This window comes from Lichenostomus cassidix, chromosome W, assembly GCF_008360975.1.
Source record: "Lichenostomus cassidix isolate B80296 chromosome W, HeHo_3.0, whole genome shotgun sequence".
Lineage (NCBI taxonomy): Eukaryota > Metazoa > Chordata > Aves > Passeriformes > Meliphagidae > Lichenostomus > Lichenostomus cassidix.
The window spans coordinates 7,613,822-7,634,081 of record NC_139510.1 but is presented as its reverse complement, the minus strand read 5'-3'; the positions used below and the strand labels follow the sequence as shown (position 1 = coordinate 7,634,081).

Here is a 20,260-nt window from a genome sequence, read left to right as displayed (position 1 = left end):
GGCTGCCTCCAATCTTGACATCCCCAATTAGCTCACTTGTATTGGTGACCAATGCATCCATTATCACATCCCCTCTGGTAGGGCTGTCTATTACCTGGATCAGGAAGTTATCCTCCATGCATTCCAGGAGTCTTTTGGACTGTCTGCAGCTCACCTTTCTACTTTTACAGCAGATGTCAGGGTGGCTGAAGCCCACCAGCAGGACAAGACACTGTGAGCATGATGACTCCTGTAGCTGGAGCAAGAAGGCTTCATCAACAGGCTCCCCTTGATTGGGCAGCCTGTATTAGACACCAACTACAAGGTGCCCTTTCTTGCCTTGGTCTCTTATTCTGACCTGCAGGCTTTCAACCCACAACTCCTCACAGTCAATCCACCTCTTGATGTAGAAGGGCAACCCATCTACCTCTCCTTCCTCTCCCATCTCTTCTGAACAGTCTGTAGCTATCAATAGTCACACTCCAGTCATGAGATTCATCCCACCAATTTTCAGTAATGGCAACAAGGTCATAACTTTCTAGCAACACAGTGGCTTCCAACTCCTCCTGTTTGTTGCCCATGTTATGTGCATTGGTGTAAAGGCCCAGCTGGGCTGTCGGCCATGTCACCTTCCTAGAGGAACATCCCTTAATTCCTGTGAGATATTTCCCTGGTGTTTCCCTGTTGGCTTCTGTTTCCTCAGGAGTCCCTGGCTCACCTCTGTAAGACTTCAAGTGTGCTTCACTGTGATCAGCACATTTCAGAGTCACCAGCAGAGGGCCCTCACTAGCACCCTGTGCCAATCAATCACACCCTAGATTATCTTAATTTGCAGTACATGTCACTTTAAGTATACTAATTCTAAAAACAAAATAAATTAACAGTGTGAGCATTCTCAGCTGTTTCAATGCAAAACCAGTTGGCTTAACTTAAATCTGTTTTATACCATTCAGACAAAATTCTTTTGAGGATGCAAATGCCTTGAATTGCTGGGGCTGTATTCTAGGTAATCATGTAGCAATATCCTCACTTAACTGTCCTCTTTTCGTAGTTAAACTCCACCAATAATGTTGTATAAATTTTACATTTTTTCCTTTCTTCTAATTTATTAAATTACCTGTTATTATGAAAGTTATATGGCTTGGGATATATTATTTTGAGAAGTTGAAATTAGAAACATGATCTTCCTAATATTAAATTGCAAATTATGTGGGTTTTTTCTGCAATAAACATGGAAGGATTTTTATTATTAAAGACATAGGATAATATAATTCACTTTCTGTTTCAGATATTTGATTTGGCAGAAATTCATGTGTAAAGTTTTTCTGAATAAAACTGTAGTTGTATTATACAATTGATATGCACTTGATATGAAAACATCTCATTTGTCAGTTATTTCACCTTTTTAGACACTTTTTCTATAATCTCATAGTGCAGTCAGTTATTGGAATGAATCAAATAGCTGGAAGCACTAAGTTATTCTTTGAAAGTCCGTCTTAATTAGAACTGAGTGCAGATGGCTGGATAACTGCTGTTGAGAAGTTTTTATATAAATAAAGTTCAAGAATTAGTAATAATTCTTCACATTTTAAAACCTACAGGAAAATGTACATGTTTATAAAAAGGAATAATGCTTACTTACGCTGCGTATGCTGAGTTGAATAGATAAAGATCCTATGGATAATTTTTCATTTTTATTGTAGCTTAAAATGCTAAGAATTTACTTGCATTTATTGGGTCATTAACATTACAGATTTGTTTCAGTACATCTTTTCAAAATGGACTGATCTTTCAGAAGTGAAAGTAAACAATTTGGTTAATGATTATAGCTGGTTGTATTATAGTACCTAGATAGCTTTAGTCTTTGATCAGACCTCTTTGTGTTATCTCCTGTGCAAGGCCAAGATGGCAAGAGACAAAAAGAAAATCTCTGAATGGCTGGCTGTTTTGATATACACTATAGAGAAGAGTTTAAAGGAGAATGTTTTGCAGAGTTTTATGGAGACCTCAAACCAAACACAAAGGAAGTGGCATTGGCATAATCTCACAAGTTTACTTTCAGTTTAGGTAAAAATTAGGTAGTTGTGGTTTAACTCCAGCTGGCAACTAAGTACCATGTAGCCGCTCACTCCCTCCTCCCTCCCTGGTGGAATGGTGAGGAGAATTGGAAAAAGGTAAAACCTGTGTTGAGATAAGAACAGTTTAATAATTGAAAAAAGTAAAATATTCCATACCATATTATTTTTGTTATATCCCTTTGGCCAGTTTGGGTCAGCTATCCTGGCTGTGCTCCCTCCCAGCTTCTTGTGCAGCTCCTCACTGGCAGAGCATGAGACACTGAAAAGCCCTTGACTCAGGGTAAGGGTCACTGCTCAGTAACAACCAAAACATCAGTGTGTTATCAGCATTATTCTCATACTGAATCCAAAACACAGCACTGTACTAGCTACTGAGGAGAAATGAACTCTTATCACAGATGAAATCAGGACGGTAGTGAAAATAGGCTGGAAGACCACATTGCACACAGATGTTGACACCCTGATAGTGAGTGAGAGTAGATATTATAGGCATGGGCCATAGATAGCTTTGAAAGTAAAATAATATAGCTTATGTAATCAAGCAGTCAGTAAAAGAAATAACATCATAGAATAGGCTACATATGATGACCACCTGGGGGAAAAAAAATTTAATCTGCTTGATTGATGGCTAGAGACGCATATAAGTATGGCAAAAGAAAGAAAGATTGAGAGTTTAGAAGAGACATTTGTCTGTATGAAGTGGTACTTGTTTGTGAATCAGAGTACCAGGAGGAGTGAAATGTGAAGAGATGATCTTCAGACAACCCTGGAAAAGTTGGAGAGAAGATTAAGTGGTGCTCTAAAGTTTGGACAGTTACAGAAGTAGGAAGAGAACTAGGACAGAGCAGGAGTAAAACATGGATTTTAAGATGATTATGGTCGATTGTTGGGAAGGATGACATTTTTAGTTCTGATCTTTGGCTAAGAAAGGGTCATTAGAGACATTGGAAATGATTTTAAAATGGGTGTCAGGTGAAAGCCTGGGTAAGGTCAAACAGGAGGGCAAATTGATTAGCTCGGTTAGAGCATGGTGCTAGTAACACCAAGGTTGCAGGTTTGATTCACGTATGGGCCATTCACCTGAGAGTTGGACTTGATAATCCTTGTGGGTCCTTTCCAATTCAGAATATTCTGTGATCCTAAATTCCAGACAAACTACAGAGCTTTTATACAGTGAGTTTAAAGATTAAACAAATGAATTGCATTTAAAGAAGCAAAGGATATAGATTTAACTGAAGAAACATAAAGCATGTGTATATTGTGAGCAGGAAAAGAGGGTGATGAGGAGTTGCAAAACAGATCCAGAAATAGGATTTCTGGAGTTAGATTAAAAAAAAACTAAACTCTTCAGGTATGAAAAAAAAAGTTATGTTGTTTTTTGGTTTTTTTAAACATCCTTCAATCCTATTTTCTTTTGGTAGAAATAGGTCAAACCTTAAAAAAAAATCAAGATAGGTGAAGGTTTAAAGAGTAAATAGAAAAGTTGGATAATGCTTCTAAAAGGTTATTATAAAGTATATTATTTCATAACTATGAATTCTGCACCTTCCTTTTTTAAACACTGTCATTACCACGATCAAAATCTGAAAAAATCCCTGTTTTTCTGTTTATTATATTTTTTTAAATTTAAGGTTTAGTTTTTCAAGAATTCTTTTCATTATGAATAACTGTTTGTATTGGTTTACAGAAATTTCAAGACATTGAAGAAAGACACCTTCTTCATATGAAAGAAATTATAGTGTCATTGTCAGATAGCATAAAAGAAATTCATTTGCAAATAGGAGAGGTAATTTTTATATTATCATTTGTTTGGATCATGCTACATATATTTCTTAACTCTTAGATTAAACATTTCTTACTGTGTTTGTGGTAATTACAGGATCACATCTTTCAAATGATTGTAGCATTTAAAACCAGTATGAGTAGGAGATAGACAGAAACGATCTACAGAATTCAAAAGACTTTGAAGCAGATATAGTTCTTTTTACCACAGATATCAAACATTATGCAAGTATTGAACTTGTTTATGAGATGTTTGAAGGAGATTTAAACATCTACTAAATTGCTGTTTTGGTATTTTGTGATATTTCTATATGTGTATTCTCTTTTTTTATTCAAGATTCTCTGAAAATTTTTATTAAATAAGTCATCCTCTAATTTTGTTCATTGTGTTGCAAATCTTTTTAATATCTAAATTCAACATAACCTGAATCTCTTATTGCTTTCTGGTGTATTTATAAGTTCAGTATCACAAATTTTACAGAATAAGGCTGAATAATTGTTTCATTTTCTATTAACCAAAAAAATTATATATATTGTCAATTTTGAATTATTTTCCCTAGATATTAATTAGCACCCATTTCACACATTTCAGGATACTTGTGCTTTTCTTTAACTAAAACTTGAAATTATATAATTCTGAAAACTTCCAAATTTTTTATATGCTTTGGTTTTTATGAGCAGAAGACCTTCAGCAACAATACTAAAAGAAGCTTTTATAGTGTCTTTTCCCAAGATGCAAGTTGGTTTAATTAATAACCCTTATAAGTAGTCCTTAATTTTTGATGTTCTGAAATGTAGGTTAATTTATATATACCTAATTTGAGTCACTGTTTTCCTTGGCTTTGAGGTTTTCTGCTAATGAATGGTAGTTGCAAGGGTCATACTATTTATTTCTAAAGCATATACATACTGCCTTGTTGGAAAATCTTATTAACCACGTGGTTGTTCCTTTGTCAGACTAAAAAATATTACAATGCTAATGCTTTTACTCAAGCCTGTGGGAATTGTGAGAATACAGTGGTAATAGTTTACACCCTTAAGTGGTGCTGGCTTAAGAGATATTGTAGTGGGACATGTTGCTAACAAATTCAGAAAATGATGGATTACAGAAGTTGTTTAGATAGGAGAAATGGAAGTAAATCTTAAACGCATCATCAAGCTGTATTCTTTCATTCCTCATTTGCATCTGTATCTTAAACACCTTCGCTAATACTAAAGCAAAGAAGGGATTTCCTTGGTAAAATACATGTAAATTTTTGGAAGCCCTGTAATATATTTTAGAGGCAAGTATTTTGAACCTTAACTTTAGAGAAAACAACTTTTTAAAGTTAATTACATTCTTTTAATTACTGGTTTTAAAATTCCTTTTGTAGAGTGTGTTGTTGTTTGTTTTTTTGGTTTTTTTTGACAGGTACATGAAGAGTTTATTGATAACATGACAAATACTACAGTTAAGAGTTTAATACAGAAATTTTCTGAGTCAAAAGGAACTGGCAAGGAAAGACCGGGTAAGAGATAAAAAATAACAGTGTAGGAAATGTTAATATAAAAACTGTAGATTTCCACTCCTAAGAAAAGGTCAAACCCTATTTGTTAATCTTTTATAGTGGTAATGTACTTACAATTTCAAATTCTTAGAATTAATTATCTTTGATATTAAATGATTCATGGAATTTTATCAACACAATTTCATAGAGTCCTAAAAATGGTTTGGGTTTGAAGGGTCCTCAAACATCATCTAGTTCCAACCCCCTGCCATGGACAGAAATACCTTCCACTGGACCAGGTTGCTCCAAGCCCTATCCTGCCTGGCCTTGAACACTTCCAGGAATGGGACATCCACAACTTCTCTGGGCAACCTGTGCCAGGGTCTCACCACCCTCGCAGTAAAGAATTTCTTCCTAATATCTAATCTAACCCTGCCCTCTGGCAGTTTGAAGCCATTCCCCCTTGTTCTGTCACTACATGCCCTTGTCAAAAGTCCCTGTCCAGCTCTCTTGTAGTCCCTTTAGGTACCGGAAGGTCTCCTCAAAGCCTTCTTTTCTCCAGGCTGAACAGCCCCAACTCTCTCAGTCTGTCTTCATAGCAGAGGAGCTCCAGCCTTCTGATCATCTTTGTGGCCTCCTCTGGACTTGCTCCAACAGGTCCACATTTTTCTTGTGCTGGGGACCCCAGAGCTGGATGCAGTACTCAGGTGGGGTCTCACCAGAGTAGAGGGGCAAAATCCTCTCTCTCAACGTGCTGCTCATGATGCTTTGAATGCAGCGGCCCAGATGTCATGAATGAGTGTTTTAAGATCACTTAAAGGATCACCAGCAAAGGTATCAGTAAAAATAGATTTAATATAAAAGCGACAGCACAACAAAGTTCATTGGCAAGGTTCACTCTGCTACTTACTAGATGGTTATGGCACCCCAAAGAAAAGCAACAAACAAAAAAATTGAGTCTATTAATCCAAAACAAAATAAACCGAAAAATATCTGTGTGGAGGCAGGGTGTGTGTGAGACAAAAAGATAGAAAGGGTAAGGATAAAAAGAAATACAGACTAAAGGTCCAACAACACTGTCACGGTCCACTCATAAGTGGACACATGATGGTTTGTGCCAGCTATGATATCAGAGTGCAAAAAGAAAGTAAAGCCAAATAATTCAAAAAGTCAAGGAAGTTAAATTTCAATCCAAACAGGAACTTTATTAATTGTGCCCGTAAAGCAGCCTGCGATAGAGAGAAAGAGAGAGAGAGAGAGAGAATAAAGGAAAAGATAGGGAGAAAAGGGAAGAAAGGGGATTTATAGCTACCACCACGGGTCCACAGACGTCCGGTGTCTCTGGAGGTCCCGTCCAGAAGGCGTTCCTCTGCCTCTGCATCGATCGATGTGATCTCCCGGTGGGGAAGGTCTTCAGAATTCAGCCATTCCAGAGCTGTCTTTTATGCTAGTCCATACATCTGGTCCCTCCTTGCGACCCTCCTTTGCTCCCCCTTAATTCTTGTGGAGATATGCCAAACTCCACTTGGCAGGCCACACATGCCAAGAGAGGAGTGTCTGAGGCGCGGTCGGCTTTGGAGGCAGGTCCCCTCTTCTTGCGCATGTGCTCCTCCTAGCGGTGGTGGTCGACTTGGGGTCTTTGAGGCTTTGTGCATGCTTTGTTGGGGTATGGGTCTGTGGTAAGTCCCATCATTTTTGCTCCATGGATCTCTCACAATAGTGGGTGGCAGGGACTCTATGGGTCTGTGGTCCCATCTTGCTTCATGGATCTTTCACAATAGTGGGTAGCAGGGAGACAGGTGCAAAGCCTTCATCACGTACCAGCTTTGGGAGGTACAAAGCATTCTCTGCATACCAGCTTAAGTCCTGCACCTGTGGTTTCTGATGAGAAATGTTGAGACAGAACTCGATTCTTTGACCAACCCTTACAAGCATTTAACAGCATTTAAACTTAACAGTACTTATCTTGACTTATAACTTAAGTGAAACAATTTAGCAAAGGATTCATATAGGATTTACTATACCACAACAGTACCTTACTTACGGGCCTAACTTACAAATCTAAAGTACTTAAGAATCTAGGAGAGCAGTATTTCTCCCACATTTACTATAGCATATGTACATTTGCATGCACACAGCTATAAAGAGTCTGTACAAGGTACCTGTGAAAAATTCCTCTCAAAGGTAGTGAAACACTTCAGATGCCTTTGCATCTTCTCAATGGGCAAAGGGTCGAGCCTCAAGGAGTGGGGGTATCAGCCCAGGATTCATCATTGTTCGGCAATCCTCCAAGTGTAGCAAACTTAAGAGTTCACTGGTTCTCAGAGGTCCCACTGAGGGAGGTTGCTGGTTGCAGCTGCTGCGGGCCAGGAGAGCTCAAAGGGTCTTACTTTGGACTGCTAAACAGCAGGGTTACAAGAGAGTGGGCTTTGGTCATAACAATGTTTCATCCTGGCTGCACTTTAAGTCATAAACTTTCTTTGAAAGCGTGAGAACAAAAATATCATTCCACTTGGGTTGTTATTCAGGCAAAAAAATATTTTCCAAGTCTGTTCATTAAAAAAATACCCAGAAGCTCATTAGCCAGCACTAGTTCCTGGGAGCAGACAGTGTTTCTGATAAGCTCAAGAGGAGCTGAGCCCAGGTGCTGTTCATCAAGGCTGAGGCCTAACAATCATTTCTCACATCCTGGCGAGGGGGGAGGGGGGGGGATGCACCACCACAAGCTACCCTGTGACTGAAGTCAAGTTCTCTTGCTCCACAGAGTGGTGATGTGGTCACCTCTTGCCTCTCTGCCTATAAACAGATATTTAATTATGCTCCAATTATGAATTCAAGGAAATTTTTAATCAGGTTACCTAATTTTTATTTTTTTTTTTTTTACTTCTTTGAGCACGATGGAACAATATTATATATGCGAGGAGGTCTGTGTGACAGTGTTACCTGTCTAGCTAATATCCACACTCTAACATATAGGACAATATTCAACAACGAGCATAATATGTCCAAAAATCAGCAAGATTACAACAGAGTGCAACATTAGATCTAGAATTCCTGTTGTGGTTGGTGACCACCTGAACAAAATATCTCACCAGTGGTGTTCTCCATCTCTCATCACTCTTTCCAAGACATGGTGTCTCTCTTCTGTATTGTGATGAACAGTGATTAGGGTTCTGTGTTCATTGTTTCAGACGCATTCCAGCAGTCGGCATGGGTTGTTGTGCTGCAGTAATTTTTTCACAAGTGTAAGGTTTATTCCAATGGGGGTGGGCAGTAAATCTTCATAGGACATATAGTTAGATTATAGTAATTCATCGGTTGTGACAGGAGCTGAATAGTTGAAGTTGCATCCCCTAATTCTGGAAAAATTGCAAACACAAATGTTTGAGTGATTGCCCATTTCTGTAGTGGTGTGGTGTCGCTGTTGAGCAGCTAGCAGAGTAATGAAGGCACCAGTTCTCAGTGGCAAGAAGGAAGGACCTTTATTGTTTTGATTTCATCATATATATAGAGTATTCAAAAGTCACCCAGATTGGTCGGTCAGAAGCCTTCCCCCAGGCCTGATTGGCCAGGCCTGCACCGTCCAAGTACTGGGACACTGTTCCAATGACATCCAAACTTTATCTTTATTTACAAAACACAAGAAAATTCTCATGAGAAAAACCTGTGCTAGCCACAGCGTGGTCTATAAGTATGGAATCACAAATAGTTCTCATACAAACACAACCCTTTCCAACGTACACAAGCACAGTTTCAAGGATTTCATCAGGGTGTATTTGAAAATGACAGACATTTTGTTCAGTGTCAAGACAAATGTCTTGGGTCTTAATTGTGTTACTTTCACAAATAAATCCCTGTTGTTCTCGCACAATACATGCGTCAACATTGACAGTTTGCCACTTGTTTCCATTTTGTTGGGGCCATACTCTATGTTGTACTGGATAGAGTATAGTTCCATGGTGATTTAACCCCAGCGCAATTATTTGGTATATGGGGTATACCAAAGCACCGCGTATTGTTAAAACAAAAGCTGTGGCTTTGCTGTGGTAGGGTCATAGGTGAAGTTAACTAGATGCCACCAAGATTGAAATTCTCTTTCAAATTTGTTTGCACTGTCCTAGATTATTTTATGAATTTCAGTGGGCAATGTACCTTCATAGCCCTCCCTTATAATTGCTGCTGTGGTAAATTGTATCCACAACTGAGCTTGGATGCAGCGGAGAGCATAAGAAGTATTGGTTTGGGCTGCACTGAGAGCATTCACTATCAGATGGTGATCCTTTTCATCAGTTCTTTCCAAGTGAGGTAATATATCTGATAAGAGCCATTGATTAGTTCCTAATGCCAATAAGGAAGATTGTAATGGATATTTCAATTGGTATAGATCACTTGTTACTGAGTTTATTGTGTTTGCTAGGACTTCAGCAGCCATGCTATTTAATATTCCTAATCCTGTCCCGAGGATACCAGTCACATCTCCTGGATTATTTTGGAGAGGTGAAGGTCTGTCCATGCAACTATGCCAACCCCCCTGCATAGTATGTAGACAGGAATGGTGAGCAGGCAGGTTTGATTGCAGAGATATTGATCTGCATTGATAATTCCACTCCTTTGAGGGACCATGAAGGATTAAAGAGCACTTGCTGACCCGAATATTTGATGGCATAGGGTTCAATTTTTGAAATTTGTGGAGATAGGGTTTCACCCATCTTATCAGAAGCCTGGGAGGTAGTGGAATGCATTGTGAGGGTTAAATTAGTTTTTGTCATGCCAATATACATTAGCCCAGTTACAGTTGTGGATACATTATACCTCCACATGCTACTACTTCCCTTTCCGTATTTTGTTTCAATGTAATGCTCACAGAGCAGCTACTGGTCTTGTAACATCTGTTTCTCGAAGGAGGTATATTGGAAACTAAGTAAATTTCCCTTTCAGTGGTTGGAGGTTGTGTTTCACATATTATAGTGAAATTTCCCTCTGGCAAATTCATGTTATTAGGTGGAACTCCTAAATTTGTACAATTTTAGCTTGTTTCATCAGCAATTGTCATTGAAATGCATTCAGGCTCAAGTGTGGCTACAACTGTTACCATAGTGACTATTACAGATAGGAAAAGTGAGGGTCTCTATCCCATGGGTGGGGCTTGGTGATGTACGTGCCCAGCCTGGTTCATTCTGATGCTGATTTCTTCTGTGAGAAGAATAAGCAGTTCTTTGATCTTCAGTGGAGATGTGCTGGCATCATTCCCAGTATAATTTTCTGAAAAAGTAAAATAAAACAAGTCTCAGCGGGGTTTGCCCTGACAGGTTACACCATTAAAGGGAAGGAAAAATCCACCGCGCACTAATTCTGTATTTTGTACCACTGTTGTCAGTAGCTTCCCAAGCAAGTGGACCACGAGGTTTAGTCAGGGTCATAGGCACAGTTCCAATTTGTGGTAATTTTACCATAACAGGTTGTCCTCATTGTAATCCTGTCAGATGTTCCCCTTTGATGAAAGATAGAGCACTTTATTCAGGTTTTACAAAGAATGCTTGGCTCACAGGGCTCCCTGTAGGTCCATACTGATTATTTACTTGCTGAAGTATTCTGGGAACTCCAGCATCCCATCCACTCCTGTGGTGGTTTTGATTGGCCCAAAACATCAGCAAAGTATCTTTAACATCTAAGAGAAATTTAAACCCTTCAGAAGCTGTTGTGGTGGGCTTGGGGAAGTGTCTGAGGGGTGGGGAGTGGCACAAAGATGGCTCCTGTGTGTCCTGAGTGAAAGTTCTGGAAGTTTTTTCATCAAGTCCAGCAGAGCCAATCTCTGATAGCTCTGAAGGTGATGGACATGCTGCCGGCCAAGTGTGGGCCAATTAGAGGTGCTGGTTACGCCTCTGTGAAAACATATTTAAGAAAAAATCAAAACAAGGTAGTCACACACTTCTTTGTAGGGTAGTTAGAAGAGGAGGAGGTAAAAATATGTGAAGGGAAAACAACATGGAGACACCAAGGTCAGTGAAGACGGTGGGGGAGGAGGTACTCCAGGTGCTGGAGCTGAAAACCCTCTGCTAGCCGTAGTGAAGGCCATGGGGGCAGCAGGAGGTCCCCCTGCAACCCATGGAGTCCACAAGGATGCAGAAATTCACCCATAGCCTACGCCAGAGGAGCAGGTGAATGCCTGGAGAAAGCTGTGATCCAGTTGGAGTCTCATATAAAGAGTTAAAGCTGCAAAGGCCTGGCAAGAGAAAGAAAGGCCTTGCTCCTGGGATGGAAGCAGCCTGGTCTCGGCTTGGGAGAGTCTGCACAGCACCTTATGGACGAGAAGACTCATGTTGCAGCAGAATTCGGGCAGGATGTTGCTTGTGAGATTGGACCCATGCCAAAGAAGTTCCCAGAGGACTGTCTCTCGTGGGAGGGACCCCTGGCTAAGTAGAGGACCCCTCTCCCTGACGTACTGACCAAAGAAAAACCCCCTTACCCTGCCCCCCTCCGCCCCATGCTGTTTGTTGGAAAGAGGGAGGGGGGTGAGCAGAGAAATGGTGTCTTAAGAGGGAAGGGGATGAGTGAAGAAATGGTGTCTTAAGAGCTTATTTTTACTACTCATTTTCCTCCAACTCTGTTAGGTTAATAAATCACTTTGCAACTTCAAGTTTTTAACCTGTTTTTCTCTCTCTCTCAATATGTCCCCCCCACCAGTGCCTTATCTTAAATCATGAGTCCAGTGCATGTGTGTTAGTTTATTTCCTCTCCTCTGCACAGCTGTGGCAGGAGAGAGCAGAGAGAGCAGATGCCGTAGGAGCCTGGCGTTTGGCCAGGGTCAAACCACAACAATTAGCAATCATGTTTTTTATGCAGCTTAAAGCATGCATCATAATCACAATTATTACTATGTTCACAATTATACTTTGCAAAAGTGAGGCCAACCAACCAGTCAGAGAAAATCCTAATCCTTTAAATATTTTATTTAACCAGTTACTTTCTAATCCTGCCCTTAATTCTCTACTGGATGCAGCATCCGATTTTATCCTCTCTATCTGATCATCCAATTTAGCAGTCATATTTGGAATGTGCACGCAACAAATATTGTTTAAATTCAATTAACCACATACATGTTCATGTAACAGCAATAGGTCTAAAGCAAATCTGTTTTGTAAGGTCATTTTAGTTGTGGCTTGCAATTGTTCATTTATTTCAGTAAACCCCATTTGAGTTGCATTTCCTAAAGTTTCCACTTGCAAAGTCAAATTGTGAATGGCTAGTCTATTCCTGAAGGTAGATATTTGAGGAGTAAGGATGGATTCTAAAATCCATCCCACTATGGTTCCCATACTGGGATGTTTCCAAGTTTCATCACATTTAACTTTTCCCCATAGTTGGCTTCCCAATGGTGACTCCTTCTACAAGGGATATAACAATACTCCCAGTGTCCACTGTACTCTTGATTCTCCTAAGGGAAATGTGTGGTCCAAATTCCATTACTTCCTACCCATAGTGTGGGTCCTAATGATTTTACCGTGTCCTGCTGACAGTCTATATCTCTCCAAGTCTCATAATTTGTTAGATGAGACCAGGTGTCATTAAGAAAGGTAGAATAATTTCTACAAACACATCCCAACCTATTATTATTATAAATGTGCAATTATTTATCATCTTCATCTAGATCTAATAAAAAATCATATCCTATACCTACACAAATAGGATTTATATATAAAAAAACTCCACAGTGTTAGTCTTGTTTCTGCTGTGTTTAATGTGTGGTTGCTGGTTTTACCCATATGTGATGAACCCAGCGTTCAATTCCTTCCACCTTGAATGCAGTGTAGGTTACCAGGAGGACTTGGAAAGGTCCTTTCCACTCTTCCTTCAAGGGATCAGAGTTCCAAGTCTTTACATAAACAAAATCCCCAGGTTGGTATGGGTGAACAGGTGTATCCAAAGCAACTGGTCCCAATAGGGTTATAAACCAATAGAGTCCATCAAGAGTCTTTCCTAAAGAAATTAAGTATAGATTTAAAATCTGTTTCTCCCTTTGAATGCATTTCTCTGGGAATTGATGGTGTTTGATATGGCCATCCATACAGCAATTCATAGGGACTTAGTTTAGGTTTCAACCCCAGCTGAATTCTGACTGGCAAAAGAGACAGAGGAAGGGTCTGTGGCCATTTTAAAGAGGTTTCTTTGTACATTTTGCTAATTTGTCATTTCAAAGTCTGATTCATCCTTTCCACTTTCCCACTCGACTATGGTTGCCAAGGGATGTGTAAGTCCCATTTTACACCCAGGGTTTTGCTCAGCTCTCCCGATTCTTAGTGGCTTTTAATATTGTTGCTGAGCATCAATCCTCACTGTCATAATTAGGCTTAAATTCAGATACGTCAATTTGTTTTTGTGATACTAATGCTAGGATGCCTTTTCAGCTACTCCTCGAGCTGCTTTGTCTGCCAATTGGTTTCCCACTATAACAATAGTTTGTTCAGATTGATGTGCTTAGCAATGCATCACTGCCACCTCCTTTGGTTTTTAAATTTCTTCCAAAAGGTGTAAAATTTCTTCTTTGTGTTTAATAGATCCTCGAGCTGATAGCAGTCCTTTTTCCTTCCATATAGCTCCATGGGCATGAATCACACCAAATGCATATCTAGAATCAGTCCAAACAGTCACTCTTTTGCCTGCTGCCGAATTCAATGCTTGTTTTAGTGCTATTATCTCTGCTTTTTGGGCTGACATATTAATTGGTTAAGATCAAGCTTCTAATAGATAGAAGTCACCACTGCATATCCTGCCATCTGTCTTCTGTCTCTTATGAAGCTGCTGACACCTGAAATTAATTCTTAATTGTAATTCTCTATTGGTTTATCCTGCAAATCAGTTCTGCTGGAATATACCTGTTCCATGGTTTGGAGACAATCATGTACCAGGGCTCCCTCATCCACTGCCTTTGGATCGAGAAACATGGCTAGATTCATGGCTGCTGTTGTCTTTAATTCCACAGCATCCTGTTCCAAGACCACAACTCGGTATTTGAACATCTTGCTGGGGAATAGTCAATGCCCCCCCTTTTGCTCTAATACAGATATCACCATGTGAGGGACAAAACCAGTTATGTGCTGTACAGTCATGAGCTTCCTGGACTCTTGGATCAGTAGAACGGTTGCAGCAATCACACATAGCATCCTGGACATCCTTTGCTCACATCGTCCAGCTGTTTAAAGAAATAGGCCATAGGTCTCCTCCAGGTTCCCAACTTCTGCATTAGGACCCCCAGGGCTAAATGTTGCCTCTCATGTACAAACAGTTCAAAGGGCATGGTTAAATCAGGAAACCTTAATGCAGGTGCCCTCATTAATGCCTTTTTCAGTTCTTGGAAGGCAGTTTGGCACTCAGGAGTCAAAACCAATTGTCCTTCCTTTGGGTCTTTTAGAGGTTCATAGAGGGGCTTCACTAAAACCCATAGTTTAATATCCACAACCGGCACCACCCAAACACTCCTAGAAAGCCTCATAATCCTCAGATGTTCCCAGGTTCTGGACTTTGGCAGATTGCTTCCTTTCTGTCAAGGCTAATTCTCTGCCCTTGAGTGATCCCAAAGCCCAAATAGCTCACAGTTGCCTTTCCTATTTGAGCTTTTCTTTTAATTACCCTGTAACCATTCTGTCCCAGAAAGTTCAACAAACTAACAAACTTATGGTCATTTGTAGGCACTGTTCTTGTGTCTCTGCTGCCAGCAGAATGTCATCCACATACTGTAAAACTGCTCCTCCAGTGTTATTTTTCTTCCATTGTTCTAATTCTTTTGGTAGTTGATTTCCAAATATTGTTGGACTGTTCTTAAATCCCTGCGGTAGGACGGTCCAGATTAACTGAACTTTGCATCCAGAGGTGGGATTTTCCCATTAAAAACAAATACTGATTGACTATTTTCCTCCACTGGTACGCAGAAAAAGGCATCCTTAAGATCACTGTAAACAATTTATATCCCCCTTTCAGTGCAGTAAAGAGTGTGTACAGATTTGCTGCTACTGGATGAATATCAGATACTTTTTATTAATGGCCCTTAAATCGTGTACTAATCTATATTCCCTATTTTGCTTTTTAACCGGTAATATCAGTGCATAATATTCTGATTTACACTCCTTCAATAACCTATGTTCTAAAAATTTTTCTATAAGTTTCTCCAACCCCTTCCTTGCTTCCCATTTAATGGAGATTTTCCTTGTCCCTCATTTTCATTTTGAAGCATTTATAAAAACACTTCTTATTATTTTTCACAGCAGTGGCCAGATTGAGTTCTATCTGAGCTTTCGCCTTTCTAATTTTCTCTCTACATGACCATCAGTTACTACTGATAATCATAGTTATTTATGCTTCCACTATAGTTTCTTCTTTGTCAGAAAGAGTGCTATCACCATACTATAGGGTGTTTTTAAACTTGAATTTAAAAAACAGGTGGATTTGGTCAAGTCTTAAGCATCTCTAGAGGCTATATATCAGCTAGGCTGATATATAAGCCTGATGATGTAACAAAAAGTAGTCAGAAATTCAGTGATTATTGTGGAACTGTGTACTTGTAGAATTAGATTTAAGGATACAGTATTACTTCAATGTTTTCTCCTCAGATCAGCTTGTTATCAGGCCAGTTGTTAAATTTTCTGTCCCTCATCATCTTTTTGATGAAGTAATGCTGACCAAATCCACGAACTAACATTTGCTTGAGGCAATCTGGTTCTAGCATACTAGCATGCTAAATATACCATAAACATGTTATTTATCACAGAAACAGTAAAACAGCCATTCATCTCTGTGGCTTCTTGCTTTCGAGTTCAGGCGGCACGCCTCGAAGCCACACAGAAAGGGCGAGCCGCCACGCCGCGCACCCGCCGGGTGTGCCCTGGTAGAGAAGCTCACTGACCGGTCTGCGGAGTCCCTGGGGGACGGAGGCGGGCAGGAAACGAGGTGGGACAGAAGAATGTACGACACGCAGTCTGCAGGCTTCCAGGGATTTATTTGAGGGTCTTCGGGTGAGGGTCCAAGTGTCACCAAATCTGCGGGAAAAAGAAAAAACCCTCTAACACTGTATTTGAAGTGATAGAGAATCAGGCATTACTTTGTTTGCTGGCCAGGATGTGCCTAGGAAAGTATTCCAAGAACACATACCTTCAGGGAATTTTCTCTCGCATTTTATACAGTCAAAGCCCCATAGAGATACATTGTTTAAAGTTTCATTGGACCAGAGTTGAGTAACCTCTGATATTCAGGTTTCTTATTGGATCTGAATGTCTTCGCTTCTGATGCTAATTAGGTATTTCATTCTTCAGTTTTTCTTATCATTCCTGTTTCAGATCAGATGCCTTCATCCCTGCTGGAGGTGGCATCTGGTAAATGTTTGAGATAACCCCATGACCTGCGGATGTTCGGTGGGTGGCCACAATGTCCTGCAGATGTTCTGTTAATGTTCTTTATCTTTCTGGTTATCTTCGGGGTCACTCCCACTCCGTGGTATGTTAATCCCATCTCTGTAGGGTGATACTACATCTCTTAAACTAAAGAAAGCTCCTTTTCCTTAGGTAAAGTCAAGTTAAAACTAACTAGAGAGATACAATAAAATTTCTAAAGTTATATTGTTTTCCGACAATTCCCCCCTTTGGAAGTGACCATAATTTCTTTAAGGTCACTTCCACTTAACTTATCTAAACTATATTAATTCAAATAACAAAAATTAAAACAAAATTATTCTCGGAATAGTCAGCTATCTTTAGAGACCTTTCTTAAACTTTAAAATTTTATATGAGTTTGTTTTCATTAAGTTTGCACAATGTTTTACACCCTAATTCGCAAATTTGGATTAAGACCCATATGCCAATTATTAAGGTCAGAACTATGATAGCAATGCCAATTAGTTTTCTTATGATCACATTCAGATTTGGAATCCATGATGTAATCCAGTCAAATATATCTACTCCCTGGTTCTTTTGGATTTCTTGAAAGATTTCAGAATTTTTCTTTATTTCTTCTAGGTCAGTCTGTATTCTCTGGGTCTGATTTATGTACACACAGCAGCTGGTATTAATAACTACACACTCTACCTTTGGAAGCAAGAATCAGATCTAGGGCCATTCGATTTTCTTTGACTATATTAGAAAGGCTAGTGACTTCTTGTTGTAAAGCACCAATTGCATCACTGGTTTGGTTTTCTATTTGTTCAATAACTCTAGAGATGTTTATGATGGCTTTTTCTAATTCAGGTACTCCTAACCATAGTACAAGTCCTCTCATAAATTTGTCAAATCTAGAGGACTTTTCAGTTAATGGATTTAGAGTTCGTTTATGTCACATAATAAAGGATCACAGATGTCCTTTGGGGAATTCTGACTTACTAATGATATCTATTTCTGGTACCACTGTCCCAATAGTGCATATTCCTTGCCATTTAGGTGGCAGAGCTTTTCTAGCTAAATTCCCACATAGCCAGTAGTATCCTATGTTATCGGGAATAGGCCACCATTGTGTATTTAGGATACTTTTATTTGTTATGTCTAAATATGAATTACATTTGGGGTAATTTCCTACTATTATTCTCGACATACAATTAGGTGACTTTGTTTTAGAGGGGTTGCCTCTGATTTTTCTGGACATCTCTGAACACAAGAAGCATTCATAGCTGTTAATTTTACTGATAGGATTTGTTTATCTATGGTGTTGCGTGTTACCTTTTCTTTAAAAAGGTGCATTACATCAACTGGAGGAAAGCTATTGGAGAATGTGTTTGGGATGGGAAGTCCCATTAGTTGTATACTTTCATCTGAGTGGGTGGGAAACTGAGAGCAAATCCAGCAGTTGCTGCTGTTTGTTATCAGAGTCACAGTTTGCATGAGTTTTAGGTGTGAGTTTCTCTTCCAGGGGTCAGGTAATATTTGTTCAATGTGTGTCATGTTAGAGGAAAAATACATATCACTACCTTCCTCTGTTCGCTCACTTACCCATCTGGGATTTGAGCCTAGGTTTGTCAGTCTCAGGTCCTTGCTGGGATGGTTGACTATTCCAGACAAAATTAGCCAGACAAAATTATTCTGAAAATATAAAAGAAATCATTTAGTATTTCCCATCTTAGAGTCTCTGATTTCGTTGCAGCTTTATCTGCAATGGATTAGTTGTTTGTCGCACTGTCCAGAGTGTTTCTTCTGGGTCTGGGGCTGGTTTGATTCGCGAGTAATGGATCCAGCAGTCTCCACCAGTTGTTTTTACTGCTGTATGAGTAGTTAATAGAACTTGATAGGGTCCTTTCCACTTGGGCTGAAGGGGTTCTTCACGACCGGACATAAACCCAATCTCTTGGCTGATGAGGGTGCACTTGAATATCTAATGGAACTGGTGAGGCTAAAACGATAAACTTATGCAGCGAAAGTGTTTTTCCCAAGGAAATTACATACTCTTTCAAATGATGATCACCTATTACATGATTTTCCCCAGGAACCATCACGGTTTGGTAAGGTCTTCCATACGGGATTTCAAATGGGCTTACCTTTTCTTTGGAACTTGGCTGAATTCTGATTCTAAGTAAAGCCAAAGGTAGAGCCTGTGGCCACTTAAGTGAGGTTTCCTGACAGATTTTACTCATTTGTCTTTTTAGACTTTGATTCATTCTTTCAACTCTGCCACTGGATTGTGGTCTCTAAGGAGTATGCAAATCCCATTTGATTCCTAAAGTTTTGGACAGGTTTTGCACAATATCTGCCATGTAATGGGGTCCCCTATCAGAGGACATTCCTAAGGGGACTCTGAACCGAGGTACTATTTCCTTTAACAATATTTTAGTAACTTCTCTAGATTTGTTGGTGCGACAGGGAAAAGCTTCAGGCTATCCAGAAAATGCATCAACCAAAACTAGCAGGTATCGAAATCCCTCTTGCCGAGGTAATTCAGAGAAATCAATTTGCCAATAGTCACCTGGACAATTTCCTCTTTTTGTGGTTCCAGGAGAAGGTCTTTTGTAGGACTGAGGATTGTTCTGCAAGCATATTTTACATTTCCCAACAATACTTTTAATGATTCCAGTCATTCTTACACTGACTACTTGTGGCTTTAAGCTATCAATAATAGCTTCTGCCCCCCAATGCGTTTCCTTATGCTTGTCTTCAGCTATTTGTCTCATTACTGCTTGAGGTACTATAACTTGTTTTTGTGATGTCACCCACCACCCCTCAGAGTTTAGGTGGGCTTTTAGGTGTTCAGCTAACATTCTATCATGGGTTTGGTATTCCAGGGTTACTTGTGGAAGGTTCGTGTATTTTGATGGAACAACTATAAGGATGCTTTTCTCTGCCACCTCTTTAGCAGTTTTATCTGCCAATCTGTTTCCAACATTAGTTGGTGTATTTCCAAATTGATGAGCTTTACAGTGCATAACAGCCACTTGGATTGGTAGCTGAACGCTATCTAGAAGTTGTTTAATAATATCTCCATACTTAATAGGAGATCCTTGTGCTGAGAGGAGCTCTCGTTCTTTCCAGATAGCTCCATGAGCATGTACTACTCCAAATGCATATTTAGAATCAGTCCATATGTTGACCTTCTTACCTTTAGACAATTCTAAGGCTCGCTGCAGTGCAATGAGTTCAGCCTTTTGTGTGGAGGTGTTAACAGGTAACTGATTAGCTTCAATTATCTCAGTCTGGGTTACTACAGCATACCCGGATTTTTGTTTTCCTTCCCGCACAAAGCTGCTACCAGCTGTGAAGAGTTCTCAGTCCAGATTTTCCAGTGGAGTGTCCTTCAAATCTTCTCTGCTGGAATAAACTTGTTCAATAGTTAGAAGACAGTCATGTTGTATGGCCCCTTCGTAATCTGGTGCACCTTCGAGGAACATAGCTGGGTTAAGGACAGCTGTAGTTTTTAACTCCACATCATCTTGTTCCAATAGAACCACTTGATATTTAAGCATTCGGCCAG

At 39.6% G+C, this 20,260-nt stretch overlaps 1 protein-coding gene across 1 annotated transcript in view; it reads left to right on the top strand.

Moving 5' to 3' along the window:
* Positions 1-20,260, top strand: part of LOC146425424 (F-BAR domain only protein 2-like) — a 148,282-nt gene that overhangs the window by 52,154 nt on the left and 75,868 nt on the right. Inside the window, exons 7-8 of the mRNA XM_085041582.1 lie at positions 3,745-3,843; positions 5,251-5,347. Of these exons, the coding sequence (XP_084897708.1) occupies positions 3,745-3,843; positions 5,251-5,347 (196 nt within the window). The remainder of the gene's footprint in view (positions 1-3,744; positions 3,844-5,250; positions 5,348-20,260) is intronic.